The sequence below is a fragment of the Hipposideros armiger genome, unplaced genomic scaffold, assembly GCF_001890085.2.
Source record: "Hipposideros armiger isolate ML-2016 unplaced genomic scaffold, ASM189008v1 scaffold_76, whole genome shotgun sequence".
NCBI lineage: Eukaryota > Metazoa > Chordata > Mammalia > Chiroptera > Hipposideridae > Hipposideros > Hipposideros armiger.
The window spans coordinates 292,013-309,873 of record NW_017731426.1 but is presented as its reverse complement, the minus strand read 5'-3'; the positions used below and the strand labels follow the sequence as shown (position 1 = coordinate 309,873).

Genomic DNA, 17,861 nt, shown 5'->3' with positions numbered 1-17,861 from the left:
CCAGTGAAGCAACGTCCTCCACAACTAGACTGAAGAACAAAAGGACAGCAACTTGTCTGTTTCCCTTCCCCCAATTCCCCAATAAAAATCTTTAAACAAAAGAATACAGTGGTTCTGAGCCCTGGGGCTATGGCAGATTGTGGGGGTTGCAGAGGGATTTTTCTCAGTGACTCACACATTGAAGTGTCTGTCAGTGGGCTCTGCCATATTTGGTCATGGCCTGCATTAGGTCCCCGAAGGCCGCAGCCAGGGCAGCTCTCCCTCGGTTGTGCCCCCCTCTGTCCCCTCCCCTCTCATTTGGCTGATCTGGCGCACGGTGCCTTGCCCCACATCCACCTGTCTGTTGGGCCTGGATCTTGGTTACTTGCTTTTTTATTTTTTAGTAGCAATATAGATTTATTTATTTAATTTTTTCGAGGGGGGGAACTCTTCACTCTATTTCACTTTATTGTATTGTGGTAAGAACACTTAACATGAGATCTACCATCTTAACGAATTTTTAAGTGCATGATACAGTGTTAACTATGGGTATAGTGTTGTGCAGCAGATCTCTAGAACTTACTTAATGGAAACTTTATGCCCATTGATTAGTAACTCCCCATATTTCCCTTCCCCCACAACCCCAGTTCACTCTTTGATTCATTGAATTTGTCTATTTTAGGTACTTCAGTAAGTAGAATTAGGCAGCATGTGTCTTTCTGTGACTAGCTTGTTACACTTAGCATAATGTCCTCAAGGTTCCCCTATGTTATCGCATATTGCAGCACTTCCTTTTTTTTTTTTAAGGCTGAATAATATTCCATTGTATGTATAGATCACAGTTTCTTTATCTATTCATCCATTGATGGACATTGCAGTTTTTTACACACTTTATTACCTCTACACACTTGACCAGTTTTCCTAACTCTACAAGACTTTATCTTTTACATCCCCTTCCCTCTTCCCGGGGTGGAAACTTGTGGGGCCATCCTACTTCTTGCTGCACTGGTTGCTCTTAAAGGGGGATGTTTTAAAGTCAGAACGTAAGTATTTTCCATGTAGAAATGGGCTTTTGGAAACAGGGGAGTTTCTAACTGAGCAGAACAGAAGCGACGCTTCCCAAAGCTCCCTTGTGAGTCAGAGAGCCCCACAGCTCTTCCCTGTTCCCCAGTTCCTAGTGACAGCGTGGGTGGCAGGGCCAGGTCAAGGGGATGGGAGAGACGCTGACTCAGCGCTCAGCCCTCTCAGACCGGGATATGCTGAGTAACTGGCACCTGGCATAAATAATAAACACAAAGGGGCATCGTTAATTATCTCCTTCCCTTTGCAACTGTGTAATGGTTTGCCCGGTAAGGAAGACACTAAATAATTACGAGCAGACTTAGGAAGCAGAAGATAGACAATTATCCTCCAGCCCAGGGACAGAGGCTTTATCTTGGCACTAGTTTACAGAGCAGATATCTGATGCCCTTTTACCTTATGGTTTCCCCACAGTCGAGCCAGTCCATTGGGATCCACTATCCGGAATATTTTGGATTCTTTGTCTTCCCATCGGATGAAGTTTTCGTACCGGCTGTCAGAAAGCAACTGATAGACGTAATCCCAGAGCAGTCTACAGTCTACAGAGGAAAAGGGCAAGACAACACTGTTGAAAATATTTCTTTCTGAGGCCCTAAGAACAATAATAAAAAAAATAGTTGAATAAGTGCTTTTGCCTACTTTGGATGGACTAACTTCCTCATTTGACAGGGAGGAGACCAAGGCCCAGAGAGGCCTGTGGGATGGTGTTGGGGAAGGGTGACCTTTCACCTGTGGAGGCCTTAGAGGCTATCCAGGCCAAATGCCTCCTTCCATAGATGGGGACACAGTGACCTGGAGAGAGGAAGCCATTTGTCCATGGTCGTGACCAATGACTTGAACTTGAGCAGGGCCTGTGGAAGAGCCAGAGAGTCAGCTCTAACTGCAAATGTGTCTGCTCTGGAAGTGTGCTGACAGGGCAGAAAGTGGGTCCCGATGTTCCAGAGAGAGCAGTGTGGTATAACTGTGGCATTAAGATGACTTTGGGGGCCAGCCGGGTGGCTCAGTTGGTTAAGAGCTCGAGCTCTGAGCAACAGGTTCGCCGGTTCGATTCTCACATGGGCCAGTGAGCTGCGCCCGAGCTGAGCTGCCAACAGGTGGCACGGTCGCTCAGCTGGTGACAACACATGCTCCTAACAACAAGGTTGTCGGTTTGACTCCAGCATGGGATAGTGGGCTGACCCCCCTCCCCAAACTAAGATTGAACATGGAACCTTGAGCTGAGTGGCCGTGAGCTGCCGGTGGGTGGCTGGATGGCGACTGGACTCAGTGCTGAGCTAGGTGCACCCTCCACAACTAAGATTGAAGGACAACAACTTGGCTATTTATTCCCCTTCCCCAATTCCCCAATAAAATCTTAAAAAAAAATGACTTTGGTGTTGGAGCGTGATACTAAATGGATAAAGATGAGAGGACTTGGTCTGCTAAAAAATGGCAGAAACAGAAGCGTGATGCGGAAAAGGTGGTGGGAAAAGAAAAACGATGTGGCTTGGTGACTATGACCGTGGGAACTATAACTAGCATGGTTTTTAAAAAGAATACAGATCTCATTACAGAACACTTTGGAGGTCTTTAAAATGGTTTATCGTAATGGAATCAGGGTAGAAAGAAACCCAGTGCCCAAAATCCCTTTCTCCACTTGTACAACTGATGTTTGATCATTTGGTTATGCAACAAATATTTACTAAGTAAATTAGTATAGACCAGGCACTATGCTAGGCCTCACCCTTTAGCTATGGTTTTGGCAAATTCAAAGAAAAGACATGTACTACACACCTTTCCTTTATTGCAGTGCTTTCTGGGTTTGTGCCATCCAGCAGAGGCTTGATAGTGGGGGGGGTGGGGAGGGGATAGGCAGGTACTTTCTAGGTCTGGTTGATGTGGGATTGGCCCCTAGATGAGAATAGGTGGCCCTAATTTCCAGGTGTTCCCTGCTGTTTCTGGGAGCTTTGATAGGCACTAGCCAGAATGGCCGGTAATAAATGACTAATTACTGAAAAGCACTCGGCACTTTTCTATGTGTTATTTTAATTCTCTAACGCCCGCAGTCCTGGGATTCGAACTCTGGGGCTTCCATGCTACAATGTGCTAACTTCCTTATGTAGGGTGAGGCCTGGGAGACCTGGGGCTGGGAGTGTGTGGGTTAGACTTGGAGTGTCAGAGTCCACACGTTCACCTCCCAGAGAAATAAACACGCCCTCCTCTGGTGTATATTTACAAGGGGCATTGAGTCATCTCACCCTGGGCAAGTTTCTTAAATCGCCCTGAGGTTCTATTTTCTCACTTATGAGAGGGAATCACAACACTTACTTTACAGGATTATTGGATGAATGATAACGCCCATGAAGAGAAAGTAATGAAAATAACAATGATATTTATTGGTGCTATTTGCAGTCACTGTGCTGTGTATTCTGCAAGCACGGTTGCATTTGACCCTTGTGACATTTGATGAGGCCGGTGCTGTTGTTATTCCTATTTTATGGACAAAGAAGCTGGAGCTTAAAGGGTTTGGTAATAAACTCAAAGGGCACAGCAGTGAGAGACGCATGTAGGATTCTAGGCTCTGTGAGACTCTGAAGTCTGTGCTATGCCACTCTTTCCGAAGTGATTTCTATTCTCAGAGAAGCTGTTTAACAGGTAAATATTTGTAAAATTTTAGGACTTTCCAGAGCAAGGTTGAACTCTGTTTAGTGCATCCTTTGTGAAATCCAGCTTTTTCTCTGAACAGCAGAAGGAACTGGCATAAAATGTGGCATTTCCCAGGAGGCTTAATCTTTCAAGGAACTACCATTAAATTTAAAATGACCATAAATCTTTAGTATCCCTTGCTGTATCCTTTCTTCTCTGATTATCTGTGTCTAAAATTTAATGTGATGTGTGATGTATTGTGTTTTGTAAAGGACAAGTGGTGTTCTTAAAATTGGAACCCAAGTTTAACAGAAGCTGGCCAGCCACTTCTAGCACCACCCCTACCTGCCGCTGTGTTCTTATTGCCAGAGGGTGGGCTGAGCTGCGGGGGCAGAGAGCAGGGGAGATGAATCCTAGCATCATCAAGTACCTTGAGAAGTCAGTGTCACGCTACTACAGACTGAGAATAATCTACCTCTAGTAAGAGGACGACTCTAGTTTCTAGGCAAAGCAGTGATACAGGCAAAGTGTCTTAACCGCCCCCACCCCTTTTTGTCTTGCAACCATTTTACTGCAAGTGGAAAATAGAGAACTGAGCTGTGGCTTAATTGTCCAGTTTTTGTCCTACCATCAAGTGGCAGACACATTTTAATTTCCCACAATCTCTTCCAACTGGAAAACATCTGACAAAACCAAATATTATCACATAAAACACCGGTAAATAGGAGGAGCAAAGCGGGGGGGGGGTGCGCGGCAGCTGTGTCTAACGCCTGTTTCCTACAGCGTTAAATCGCTTTTACCACAAAGAGGCCTGATGATACCTTTGGATTCATCTGAGCTGGGAATGTGATTCTCTAGAGTATTCACATTAATACAATTTAATTAAAAAAAAAACTATCTGGTGGTTTTCTGTATTTTGATATAAAGAAATGTTGCAAATATGAAGGAGAGCAATATTTTTGGCAGTCCTCTTGGCTTAGGCGAACTGGACCTAAAATTTCAAGTGGCCAGTTCTCTTCCCATCCTCATCTGCACAGGATTTTTATTCTCATTGTTTCTGTTGCTTTTCTTTTACTGTCTTGGTACAGTCTATTTTTCATAAGATGGTAAAATGTAAACCAGACCATTTCTTAGGGCTTAACCACCAGCACTGGGGTACCATGTTGGTTATTTAGAGGCATCACACTGGGACCTTTATGTAAACCATTTACTAAAAAAAGATCTAAAATGTTATCTGCTCTTTGGTTGGTAAATGAAAGGTGGGCTTACGAGAGCACAGACTTTACCTGTAAGTTTAAAGAACATTTGTATCTTGTAAACTTTTCCCTCTCATAAATATGAAAATAACCCCAAACCAGCTGCCAATTGATCATTTTAAATGGCATTTAATCCAGCAAAGCAAACTTTAGCTGAGTAATAAAAATATGTTGACATTCAAGACATATTGAATTACTCAGTCACTAACGGAGGTAGCAACAGGAATTTTGTGGCATGAAGCAGTTGTTTCAAGCTCAGAGTATAAGTGGCTTTTATAACACTATTGATTATTTTGTTTCTTTAGTTAAAATTATGCCAGAATTTTACTGCCTGACCACACAAGTTTTTTTTCTTTTCCTTTTTTTTTCACAATTGAAGTACAAGCCTTGCGAGTTATTTTTGTTTTTTAGATTTCAGTTAAATAAAAGGCAGTTCCTTCCAATATCTTCTGAAGGCTGTTACCACAGACTACCTGCAATTATTCAGCTTTGTCGAAATCCATGTCTGCACAGATACAACGTTCTTTTTTTTTTTTAATTGAGGTATAATTGACATGTAACATTATAGTATGAATTTCAGGTGTACAACATTAGATAATGATTTGGTAATTCTATATATTGCAAAATGATCGCCACAATAAGTCTAGTTACCATCTGTCACCATACAAAGTTATAATTTTTGTGTGAATGTGATGAGAACTTTTGAGATTTACTACTCTCTTGGCAACTTTCAAATATACACTATTATTGACTATAGTCACCATGCTGTGCATTACATCTCCATGAATTATTCCTTTTATAACAGGAAGTTTGTATCCCCTTCACCCATTTTGCCCACTCTCAACCCTCTCCCCTCTGGTAACCATCATTCCGTTCTCTGCAATACAATATTCTTTGATCATCAATGAAAATGCTTAATACTATGTAATAAAATTCATCAAGTTCTATAAACAAAAATTTATCCCATTAAAAACACTTGAACATGCATGTGAAAAAAATTTTTTATATCACAAGCTATTCATTAATTTTAAGTGCATTTCTCCTACAGTAAAGGGCCTTCTATATGAAGGCATGTGGGTATTTTAAACAAATGCCCATTATTTGGATTTTCTCTTCCATGAGAGGAAGTGTATGAAAGGGTTTAGCTTGAGTGAAGTGTTACCGTAAAGTGTCATTTTCCAATTGCAGAAACAGAGTTCTCTCTTTTTGCTGCTGGGTGAGGTACCCTGGGTGTCCACAGCTAAAAGGCATTGTAAAAAAAAAAAAAAAAAAAAAAAAATCCCTTCCTGTGGTTAGGGAGAAATATTTTCACTCCCACGTCTGTCTCTTACCAGAAACTCATTGTATAAGCTCACTGAGCAGAGGTTATAAAAAAGATTGGCAATTCACACATAACCAACATGACTTCCAATGAAAAAAAAAAACCATGCTAGACAAAACTGATGTTTATAAAATCTGAGTGGGAAGTCAAGCTATTGACAAAGAGAATCTTTAATGATGGTGGTTAATTTAAATTTCGGGAAAGCTTCTAAGAGAGTCATTTTATGTTGTTTTTACTGCCCAAATGGAATTTTAAATGAAGGTCTGTAAACCGAGTTCTGTGGGTATAAACTCCAACAAAAACAGGCTGCGTGTCCCTGTTTAATTTCTTAAAATTTATTATGAAAAATTAATAAATTTATTTCAGATTCAGCAACAAAACAGGTAAGTACCATGCAAAAAATTTTTTTTGCTATTCTGCATTATAATAGTGTTTCTAAAATAGGGGCAATCTTGTACCTTATTGGGTATTCGGCAATGTTGGGAGACAATTTTGGTTGTTACAACTGGGGCAGAGGATGCAACTGGCATCTAGTGGGCAGAGGCCAGGGATGCTGCTAAATACCTTATAATGCACAGGACAACCCCCCACAGCAAAGAATTATTTGGCCCAAAATAGCAGGAGTGCCAAGCTTGAGTTAACCCTGCTTATGGAAACAAGGGGTTTACAACATGCAGGGGGGGAGCTCCCGCTCAGTTTTGTTTTTTTCCCCCCTTAATTCTAGATAAGCCATTACCTAGAAGCAAAAAGTTGATAAATCCAGTGCAGCCAACCCTGTGTTGATACGCAGAGGTGTGTTTATAATGGAGAATTGCTTGTGTTTGGCTGCGGCTTAGGAAAACAGGAACCATATGCGCACAGTGGCAGGCATGGGAGGGAGAAGCCGAGGCAAAGAAAACAGGCTTCATTGGGGCAGAGGGAGCACAGCTGCCAACAAGGCTGGACCTTTTCACCTCTGGTGGCAGAAGGTGGACCGCTGGAACCCAGGACCGCCCAGCCCCTGCTTCTGCTCAGGCGGGGTATCGCCTGGGAATTCACATCCGGGGACTGCGGGATGGAAGGACGCCGTATTCCAGATGTACCCTCAAACAAACGGGAATTTCCAGTCTCCTCAAGCCCCTTCTATTATTTCCCATGCGGCCACTGTGCCGTTATTGTTTATCTTTTAAAAAACGTTGTCCTTCAATGTCCTTCTCTCTCAGGGCACTTGGATTTCTCGGTAAAAACCAAGTGAGGCGACTCAGCCAGAGTGTGAGGGGTCAGAGCCACTTGGGGTGGTCCTGTTGGAGTGAAGACCCTCCCCTCCCCAGGGCTCTCATGCACCCCTCTAAATACGGACAGCAGGCAACGCCCAGAGGAGAACCAGTGCACAGGTTCATCTCCGAGGAAATAAGGAAACCAGGGCTCCTTGAAGGGGCGCCCTCTGCAGGCCAGCATCGCTTGAAACGAACGCCCCAGGCATAGGCCTTCTGGGTCAATGTCCTGTGCCAGCTCCGGTGGGCAGTGGTGCTGGCTGTACCCACTATTCTCCCCTCACTCTCTGCAGCCCTGGAGTAGAGCAAAAAAAAAAAATGGAGCAGAGAAGGGACACTAATGCTTGGTAACAAACCTATCTGTGCACATATTCATGTATTGTCTCATTAGTACTAAAAAGTCCCCAGAAATGGGTATTAGTATGGATAAGACAACTAGGCCCCGGGGACAGTAAGAGTGTGGGAGACAGGGACTGGAGTCCAGTCCTGCTGACTCCGGAGTCCATGCTGTCGCACAGGCCCACACTGTTTACCCAGGAACACTCCAGGTCAGCTGTCAATTAGGACCCTGGGCCAGGCGCCCTACAGGGCTCTGGGCTGCAAGGGTCTGCAGAGGGTCGTCTGCCTGAGATAGTGTGGAGGATGTGGTGGCTGTTTCAGCTGCTACTAAAATCCTGAGACCCTCTGGCTTATGGAGACATCCCACAACCCTTTCCTTTGCTCCAAACACATTTACACACATACGGTGTTTGCAAAAGCACATCCCACACCTTACCGCAAAGGTCTGTCATGACTTCCAGCCTAATCCCTTTAGGTTTCTCTTTTATGACACCTTTGTCCCCATCAAGGCTGCTACTGAGGCTCATGTACAAAAGAAAAGTCCATAAGCCTCCTTTGAAACAATCTCACCAGGACTAACTACTGCTGGGAAGGGAGCCAGAGGAAGAACACGGTGTGACTTCCCCGCATCCTTGAAGCCCCTGAGGATTCGCCTCCAACTGCTTACCCTGGAGTCTCAGGCATATTTTTCTTCATCTGATTTAAGATTAGAGGCTTCCAGGATTGACTTTCTGTGCATGTAAAACTCATCCAGGCAATAAAACCATATCAAGAAAAGGACGTTGGTCTAGTCTGGTGACAAATCAGCAATGCAGGAGACTTGATGTCTCCCCAATTAGAATCTTTGTTTCTGTTAAAAATGTAAGCTTGAGAGATAATCAACATAGTTTTAAAGACCCTTTAAGGATCTGAAAGGTTGCCATGATGTGTGTTATATGAGGGCTGGGGGTAAAGAGAACACGATGGGGGTGGGGGTGTGATTCTACGTATGATGTGCTGTACGATCAACCAACCAATGATATCCTCACAAACCATGAAGAAGTTCATGTTTACAGAGAAAATTGAGAGACTTAAGCAAAAAGCTGTGAGATGAGCACAAGATAATATTCTCCTTTTAGATGGGTCATGGATTTTGAACAACCAGATCTGTACAGACCTCCAAAGCCCCCACTTTCGTGTAGCAAAGGAGGGGCTACGAATGGATTATAAACCAGTGTGCCCATGAGTCTTGGAGTAAGGCCGAGGAAGGGACAAGCAGACAGGAAGTCTGATCACTCAGGTTTTAATGGAATTGAAGAACTTTAAGAGAAAGCCAAAATGACTTAAAATTTTTCTTTTAAGACTTAGCTGTGTATAGTTAAAACCAAAGCAGGTGCTTAGTTTTTGGTGGCATAACATAAAAGGGATATTGCTTATGCCAGCAAAGACACAAAATTCAGCGTTTAGAGACGCTCTACTCCATCACCTAGAAAAATGCTGGGCACATAGAGATACATGGTAATTTTTGAATGAATGAATGCTTCAACTACATAATTCAAGTATGCAAGGAAGTCATTTCTCTTACTTAGCTGTATTTTGTTTATGTGGATGATGTTATTGTAACAATTCCAGACTGGTCTGCAAACAAGCCCGCGGTCTAGAACTTGTCTCCCTTCTTACATCACTTGCTATTGTTCCTCCCACATGTCTTAGGCATGCCTCAGTCTTTAAAGTACAAGTAATTCCTTGAGAGGAGAGAGATGGTGTTTTCTGCATCCACATCTGCGTTATGCCTGTGATTCTGACCAGACAAGCAGACAATGCTGTAGGACAGGGGGCAGCAAACATTTTCTGTACAAGGCCAATTACTAAGTAGTTTAGGCTTTGCTAGCCGTACCATCTCTGCTGCAACGACTCAGCTCTGCCTTTGCAGCACAAAAGCAGCCACTGACAATAACTACGTGGTGTGGCTGTGTGCCAATAAAACTCGATTTACAAAAACAGGCGGTGGCTGATTTGGCCCATGGGCCCGAGTTTCCAGTGCCGGCTCTGGAGTCCCAGGCCAGAAGGAAACAAGTGTGTTGGAGAGAACGCTGGATGGAAGCTTGAGGCTGGACTCTTGATGTGTCTGATTCTTGGTTCTATAAAAGACGCTTTTAGCTTTGAAATCAACAAGTTCTAAGAATGAATTTCAATATATACTGAGAACAGGACTCACAGAATCACCAGAACTACACCTCATCAACCCATGGCGCTCACTGCCAATACCCTCTTTGAGCATGAAACAAACACACTGGCAAGACACAGGCCAGTAAAACTTCTGTGGGCTGAGAAAAATGTCAGGAGGCTGACGGAGGCTGACAGATGCTGGCCCCCACCCCCGACCCCCCTTCCAGCAATTCCTTCCTGAGGATAATAAATAGAAAATACGCACAGAAAGCAGCAACTTGCACATCGTTACACACACCATTGGCTACTCAATAAAAATACAGAACCCAGGATCTTGTCTCACCGTGGCCTATGTTAAACTCTCCCCAAGAAACGCCAGCCATTCCAACATGTTAGACTCAATAACAATCCTTCTTATCCTTTGAAAAATAAGTGGCATCTTTAAAAATAAGCTACATGTTATGTTTAAAGACATCTAATTTGTGGTTTGTATTTAAATGGTCAACTATCTACTGAACGTCCTTTATTGATTATTTTAGTTTTGCCACAAGGCAAATACCTAAGTAAACTATTATAACTTTGTATGTAATCTCTTAATTGTATGATGCATCCCAATTTCAGAGTGAAAAGTGAAAAAAATTAAACAGTGAAAAAATAAAAAATATGGATGAAATATGATGGATTTTAATGGACCCGGATTCTTGGATTTACATTTCTAATTAAAATAGAAAAAATACACTAGGCCTTATCTTATGTTGGAGTTTTCTCCATCTGGAATGACTTCTTTTTCCCTAATTGCTTGTCTATATTCTAAGCATTCATCTAAGTCCAGCTAAAAGCCAGCCCCTCCATGAAGCCTTCCTGATATGCCTACTCCACCCTCCTATGGGATTGAATGGGAGTCCTTTGAAGACACCACACACTGCACTTTACAGCTGTGTTCAGCTCTTTCATGCAAAGATTGTGTACACCCCACCCCCACAAATGCAGTACAGTGCCTTAAATGCAGAAGGCGTCCAGGTGCATAAATCCTAGTGCACCTGAGCAGAGTATATATGAATGGATAATAAGAATTTGGCTTTACTTTCTGATCCACGTTCATAAGTCGTGTTTCCATTCGTGACCAATTCAGCAGCACCTTCATCTCACCTTTCTTTCTTTCTGCGCTGTGCTCATTCAAAAAGCGTTAGGAACTAATTTTTCTCATCTGCTTTATAGAGGTTTGAAGGATTATTACGGCTGTTGAGTAAGGGCAGAGCTTTACACTGTACATAGAAATCGCCCAATGAATTTGACCTCCAGTGAACAGAATCAATTTTACAAGGATCCGAGTAATCTAAAAAGACACCAGAAGGGCTGGGATGGAGAGACAGGGATATCCCAAATAAAACAAAGGAGCCGAGAGTAGTGCTGGGTTGTCTTCAGAGGGTTACGGAATCAAGGCTGAGTGTTAGATCATAGGCTTTTGGAGCTGGAGTGAGATTGCAGACTTTCCAACGCTCATTTCACTCCTGAGAAAAACAGTGCCTTTCACTTACATTAGCTAATCGTGGGTTTGGTTTTATTAGTTAAGACATACACCTGGAGATGTTTAAACTACTGAATATACCATTAGAGCATTAATTATGAATAATTTTAGGGGTGTCGATCATACTGAAGGAGTTGATGCATCCCCCAAAGGGTCTGGGCCGTAGGGTTATTTTACATGACAATTCTGACTTCCCAGATTCATAACGGAAAGCACAGATGCCCCTTTTCTGTGTGTTCCTGAGACAGAGAGCGGGCATCCACAGGCATGAAGCTTCATCACTTGGTTGGTACAATATTCCATGGAGTGTCTTACTGATGAGACTACATCCATCAGCCAACAATTCTGATGTTCAGGAATAAAAAAAACAAAACAAAACAAAAACTAGCACATTTTTTAAGAGCCTAATATTTTAAAATTTATAAACTTACTAAACAAGGGGGAAATAACTCCATACGTCTAAACCATTAGTCTAAAATACGTGTAAAAATAACTCCATACGTCTAAAGAATTTAACTTTCTTGATGTTCGGGCTTATCTTAGACTCCTAAGAAGTCTTGCTGAAGATAGACAGCATCATGGAGGAGGTGGACACGACAGAGCTCAAAGAAGAAGGCAGACCCCATGAGGGCAGCGCCCTAGTCATCCAACCCCTATGTGACCTTGGCTTCTCCAAAAGGCCCTTCCATGTGAAATGAACACAGCAGTAAGAAGCTACCTCAAAGAGCTGTCCTGAGAATTATAAACAAGGAGAAAATATCTGCAAAATGTCTAGGACTGCTGTGCAGACCATGCAAGAAACAAGACAAGAAGTGAGTATATTGACCAGAAGGGTCTTGTGGGAAAGCGCAGGATGGGTACTTTATATTATTCACAGTAATCTACTGACACCTCCTCTTTCTCCAACTCTCTGGGGGAAATTCACATGTTTTGTCTAAGCTTTGCTTCTTCATCCCTTTTTCACAGTTTCTTTTTCTTTTTACTGTTAAAAATGCATGTGTGTGTGTGTGTGTGTGTGTGTGTGTGTGTGTGTGTGTGTACACACACACATACGTAACGCATATGTAAAGGCAGAGGGAACAGTAATTTGAACCCCTGTGCATCTATCCCCCAGCCATACAGCCCTCAGCTCATGGCTAACCTTATTTTATGTGTTCCCCACCCATTCCTCGTGCCCAACCCTGCGGGATCATTTTGAATCAAATCCCAGCCATAGATCACGTCATTTTTCATAGTTTTTAAAACACATACATCATATCTCTTTGCCATTTTAGTTTCTTGATTCAACATTCCTGACGTAAATTGTTTATAACAATAAAATGGAAGCAACATTGGAGGTGCACTTGGGGCCAGAGAAAGATTTGGAAACAAATGATTCAAATGAAAAAGGGGGACAATGAGTCAAGGCCGAGGTCAAGTAGCCTGCAAAACGCCATGCTGTCAGGCTGTGAAGAGCGCTGCGCCATCCTGGGGGTTGGCAGCAGCTCCGTGCTGGGGCATCAGAAAAACGGGACATGGTCTCACCTTTCCCTGAACGGGACTTAACGTCTCCTGGCTCCGTGCAGCCCTCCCACTCCTGAACACAGAGTCACCTTCGGCATTGAGCTACCTCTCTGCAAAGCCTTCTTGGGTTCCTCCAGTCAAAATGTACTTTTTCTCTGCTTTGCTTCCATAGTAGTTCATTATCCTCGCGCAGAGTGAGTAACAAGTGAATAAATGCTTGTGCACTGAATGAATGGGGCATAGGCCTTATTTCATTTTGCCTTATATTTTAGTTGGTGGTTTTTCACATCTGTCTCTCCCAGTAAATTTTCAATTCCTTAAGGAAATAATTGTGTCCCATCAGCTCTGTGACCCCTGCTTCCTAGTGCGTTTATCTGTGCATAGTCGGTACTCTACAAATGTCTCATGAGTGGAGCGATGCTCTAGGAAAAGGGCTAACCTTGCCAAGTGGTTAGAGGGTTAAGCCTCTGTAGGATGACTTCATGCAAATTATGGGAAGACTAGCAAAAATACAATGTGTAGGTTTCCACTGGTTTCTTGTTTTAGGGAAGCAAACTTGGGCTTGTCATTACAAAAGTAAAAGAATCTGGGAGTGGTTTCCTCTGTCCTAACGACCCAGCAACACCTGCCTCCAGCATCATACTCCTGTGTTTCTCTCCTACCCATTCCCAAGGTGGAGGCTACACTGAGTTACTGCCCATAGGATGGAATTACAGGCCTGAATCTGAGACAAAGGTTCTTTATGCTGTGTCTGGTTATTAATTAGCGGCTGGAAATTTCAGGACAGGGCCATTAACACGCTCATAAACCTTTTATTTTAAATGTTTTCGCTTAGCCGGGATTCTGATGTGACTCTCCTTATAAGCAGGACGTAGGACATTTGTTTCTTAACATTTCGGAGGCTCATTAACGACTCTGTCCTAGCGGCTCATTAACTAGCCCATTAGGGATTTCCCTCATCCAGGCGAAGCCTCCACTTGCCATCATCACAGGGCCTTTGCGGGCACTTAACTGGGAGGGTGTGAGGCCAGCTGCAAGGCTCTAAGGAGAGAGCTGGGCTTCGTCAGGTCTCCCCTGAGGCTGAATGGCGGAGAAGGGGAGCACTCACTCACCTGCTATCCTCCCAATGGGCATGGCGTGCTCCTCAGGCGGGGAGACGGACACCATGATGTGGTTCATGTACGCCAGGTCTTCCCGATGGGACAGGTTGATGGGTTTCCCTTCCCTATGCAGCCCGTCCTCAGACAGCCTGGACTGTTTGAAATCCATGGAGTGCCGGGGGTTCAGGATCAAAGGGTGCATGATGGGGCTGGGCATCAGCTGGATCACGCGTGTGCTCTCCTGCCGGGGACTGGATGGCTTCTGGTGGGACTCGGAGGATGGCGGGCAGTGATTATTCTCCATGGGAGACACTGACAGGGGGTAGGACTCTTGGTGGTTATTCTCCTGGTGGAGCCTCGGTCCCTGGGCCCTCTCGGCTGGGGAGAGGCGACGGATCATGTTGTCCAGGGGGGACCGGAGGGGCCGCTGCTCGGGGTCAGGAGACGGCCGGTGATTTGTCGTGACAGGTGATCTAGAGCGGTGCAACAGTTCAATGGTGGGGGGGTTGTGGTGCACGTTCTCCACTGGCGGCCTCGGGGTCCTCTGGACACAATTATCTGTGGAGCAAAGGGAAAGACAATCACAGACCCGAGTGAATTGTTGGGACAGGGACCTCACTGCGGTTCTAAAGTAGTAAAGAGTAGAGTATGTGTGCATACCGTGTAGCACCTTTCTTTCCAGGATGGAGAGTGGTGTTTTCGCTGCTTAAAATAAAAATTAAAGTGCACATATTTAAAATTCTTTTCCTATCGCTAGACAAGCCAGGAATGTCTACAAATATTCCATTAATCACCTACGAGTGGCTTAGAAACCCAGGGAAGTCAAGCTTTTCTTCTTTATCTTTTTGTTACTTGACTTTTCAATGTGGTTTTCAGGGTCCTTATGGGTTTCTCTCTAGATGCTTTCATTGACTTACATTTTCATAACCAAATTTTCATATTCTCTACCTCCAGGAGTTGTAGGCATTAATAATAATAATAATAATAATAATAATAATAATAATAATAATAATGATAATAATAATAATAATGCAATTACTATACCGTAGGTACTGGACTATGTCATTTAAAATTTACAACACTCTAAGTAGGAGATGCTAACTACATTACTCCTATTCTACAAGTGAGGAAATGGAGGCATAAAGAAGTTAAACAACTTATTCAATGTCACACAGCCAGTTAGGAGAGTAGACCCAGACTCCAATCAGATTCTAGAACCTATGTACCCATTATAATATCCACCACTTTGCTATGCAGAAACTGGGGGGAGGTGGGAGAGTTCGTTATATCAAAATCTGCTCTAACCATGAGCAGTGGGCCTACTGTACAGAATAATAATCTTGTACTTGAAAGAACATTTAGGATTCTGAGTGCTCAGACCCTACCTCCAAATGCTCAGAGACAGGGAGAGGTAAGTAAGAAGAAGGACGGGAGGACACAACATACCTCTACCCCAACCCACTTGAACTTTCAAGCTGGTCACATTTGAGGCAAGGACATCAGAAATGTACATAGCTCAGCAACAGAAGTAGCTGTGTGAGCTGGGTTCAGAGAGACCAGCACACACGTGGCTTTTGGAGTCCCTGCTAAGAATAGGAAGGAGCGACATCTGCCTATGAAATGGAGCTGTCTACAGGGCTTCACATTCATCTTAGTGAGGTTTTTTCTGGCTACATCTGTTCCCAGAGCTGTCTCACCAAAAGGATGGGCATGTTTGCAGGTCCCTGATCTTGTCAAAGACTTTTGCATGGTTCTAAGCAAAGCGAGTCCAAGGTAGCTCCTTTGTCCATTACGATCTCTCTATGAAGAACATATAAACGAGATCTGGGAATCTGACAGGATGAGCAGAGACAGAGGTAGTCATTTATTAGAACGTTTTACACAGGGTTAAGAGGAAAATGAGGACTCTGCTGGACCCCACCCATCACGTGAGACCATGCACAAAAGAAATATTGTTCATGATCATTAAAAGATCATCTGCCTGAAGAAAATGGGTTAACTTTGTAACTACTGCATAGCCCGCTGCCATGAATTTAAAAGTGCTTAATCATTGGCATAGCTGGCTACCAGTAGGTGACTGGTTAATAAATTATGGTACATCTTTGAACAGTGGATGACTATGCAACTATAAAATGAAATGAGGAGTCTCTCAGTATTGCGCTGAGGACTGGTCTCCAGGCTCCATGGTCAGATAAGCAAAGCAAGATGCAGTATTTACGGTATGCTATCGTTTTTTTTAATAAAGGACAAGGGGGTTTCAGTTTAAATAATGGCAGAGTGGCTTGTATCGGACGAACCTTTCTACATATGCATATGATAAAATCTGGATACAATACATCTATAAAAGCTATTGAAAGGTACTGGACAAAACTGAAAGGGATTTCACTCTTGAAAGAACTGCACAGATTGGGATCCAAATTTATACAGCTTTTGCCCTGATGATTCTCCCAAGTCCATACAGCTAGAAAATGAACAGAAAGTTTGCTTGCGATATCAGGGAATAGAGTCTGGAGCTGCCAGAATGGCAAAAAATTGAGAGAGCAAATTCCATAACGGAGGGAACCTCAGAGGGAGTAGCCACGAACTGGCACATCAAGTTTTCTTAAATCCTTAACACGTGCTCCTGAATAGCACATGTGCAGGGGAAACTCTAAGGAGCTCAGTGAAAAGCAACAGCTTTATGAGTGAAAGACATAAGCAGAAATCTCAGCTATTGGACAGTTACTGGAGACAGAGTTCAGAGTTTAAGTCCTATGAACAAAGACTCTGTAAACACCTTAGGCTATTTATTACCCCAAAAGGCCACACCTTAGGAGTAAGGACTATGCTCTAGGACAAAGGGATTTACCTGAGGGCTAAAGGCAAAACTGAAATATATCTGCGCTAACCAAATGTAAGACCAAGCCTCCACAAACTCAAAGTGACTGGCTACTTTTGAACTGCCTGCTAGAACAAAAATCAATACCCTTCAGAGGAATATAACATAATCCAGAGTGTCTACAGTATGTTATCTATAATGTTCAGTATCGAACAAAGGTTTTGCAGACATGCAAAGAAACAGAAAAAAGTGACCCAAAATCAAGAGGAAAGGTGATCAACAGAAACAGACTCTGAGATAATCTAGATGTTAAAATCAGACGTTTAAAGTAGGTACTTTACAGTCCATGCACTTGAAATGATGGACATAATGAGCGATAACAGATGGAGACCGTCAGAAGAGAAATGGAAACAAATAAACAAAAAATAAGATTCTAAGACTGAAAAAAAATACAATATCTGAAATGAAAGACTGGATTTGATGGGCTTAATAGCAGATTGCAGATGACAGAAAAAAGAGTTACTAAATTTAAAGACAGATCAATAAAAATTAAAAACAAACAAAAAAATAGATCCTCAGTGACCCATGGAACAATACTAATAGACAAGTAACTGGAGTCTAAGGAGACAACAGAAAGAATGGGGCAAAAAAATTTGAAGAAATAGTGGCCAAACTGTCCCCAAATCTGGCAACAACAACAATAACAACAACAGTAACAACAAAACAAAACTTAAAGATCCTATAAGCTCAGCACATACCAAGCAAGATAAATACAATGAAAGCTACACCCAGGCACATCATAGTCAAATGAAAATCTTGAAAGTAACCAGAGAAAAAGTTATGGGAAAAAGTTGAGCTACTTATGGCTAAGCACTGAGAGATAGAGATAGAGATAGAGATAGAGATAGAGA

The 17,861-nt window shown here is 43.0% G+C and overlaps 1 protein-coding gene across 2 annotated transcripts in view; it reads right to left on the bottom strand.

The window, feature by feature from the left end:
• Positions 1–17,861, bottom strand: part of ETV6 (ETS variant transcription factor 6) — a 230,377-nt gene that overhangs the window by 6,436 nt on the left and 206,080 nt on the right. For both annotated transcript variants that reach the window (XM_019643313.1, XM_019643314.1), the window contains exons 5-6: positions 14,145–14,690; positions 1,456–1,598 (exon numbers count right to left, since the gene is read on the bottom strand). In XM_019643313.1, the coding sequence (XP_019498858.1) occupies positions 1,456–1,598; positions 14,145–14,690 (689 nt within the window). The remainder of the gene's footprint in view (positions 1–1,455; positions 1,599–14,144; positions 14,691–17,861) is intronic.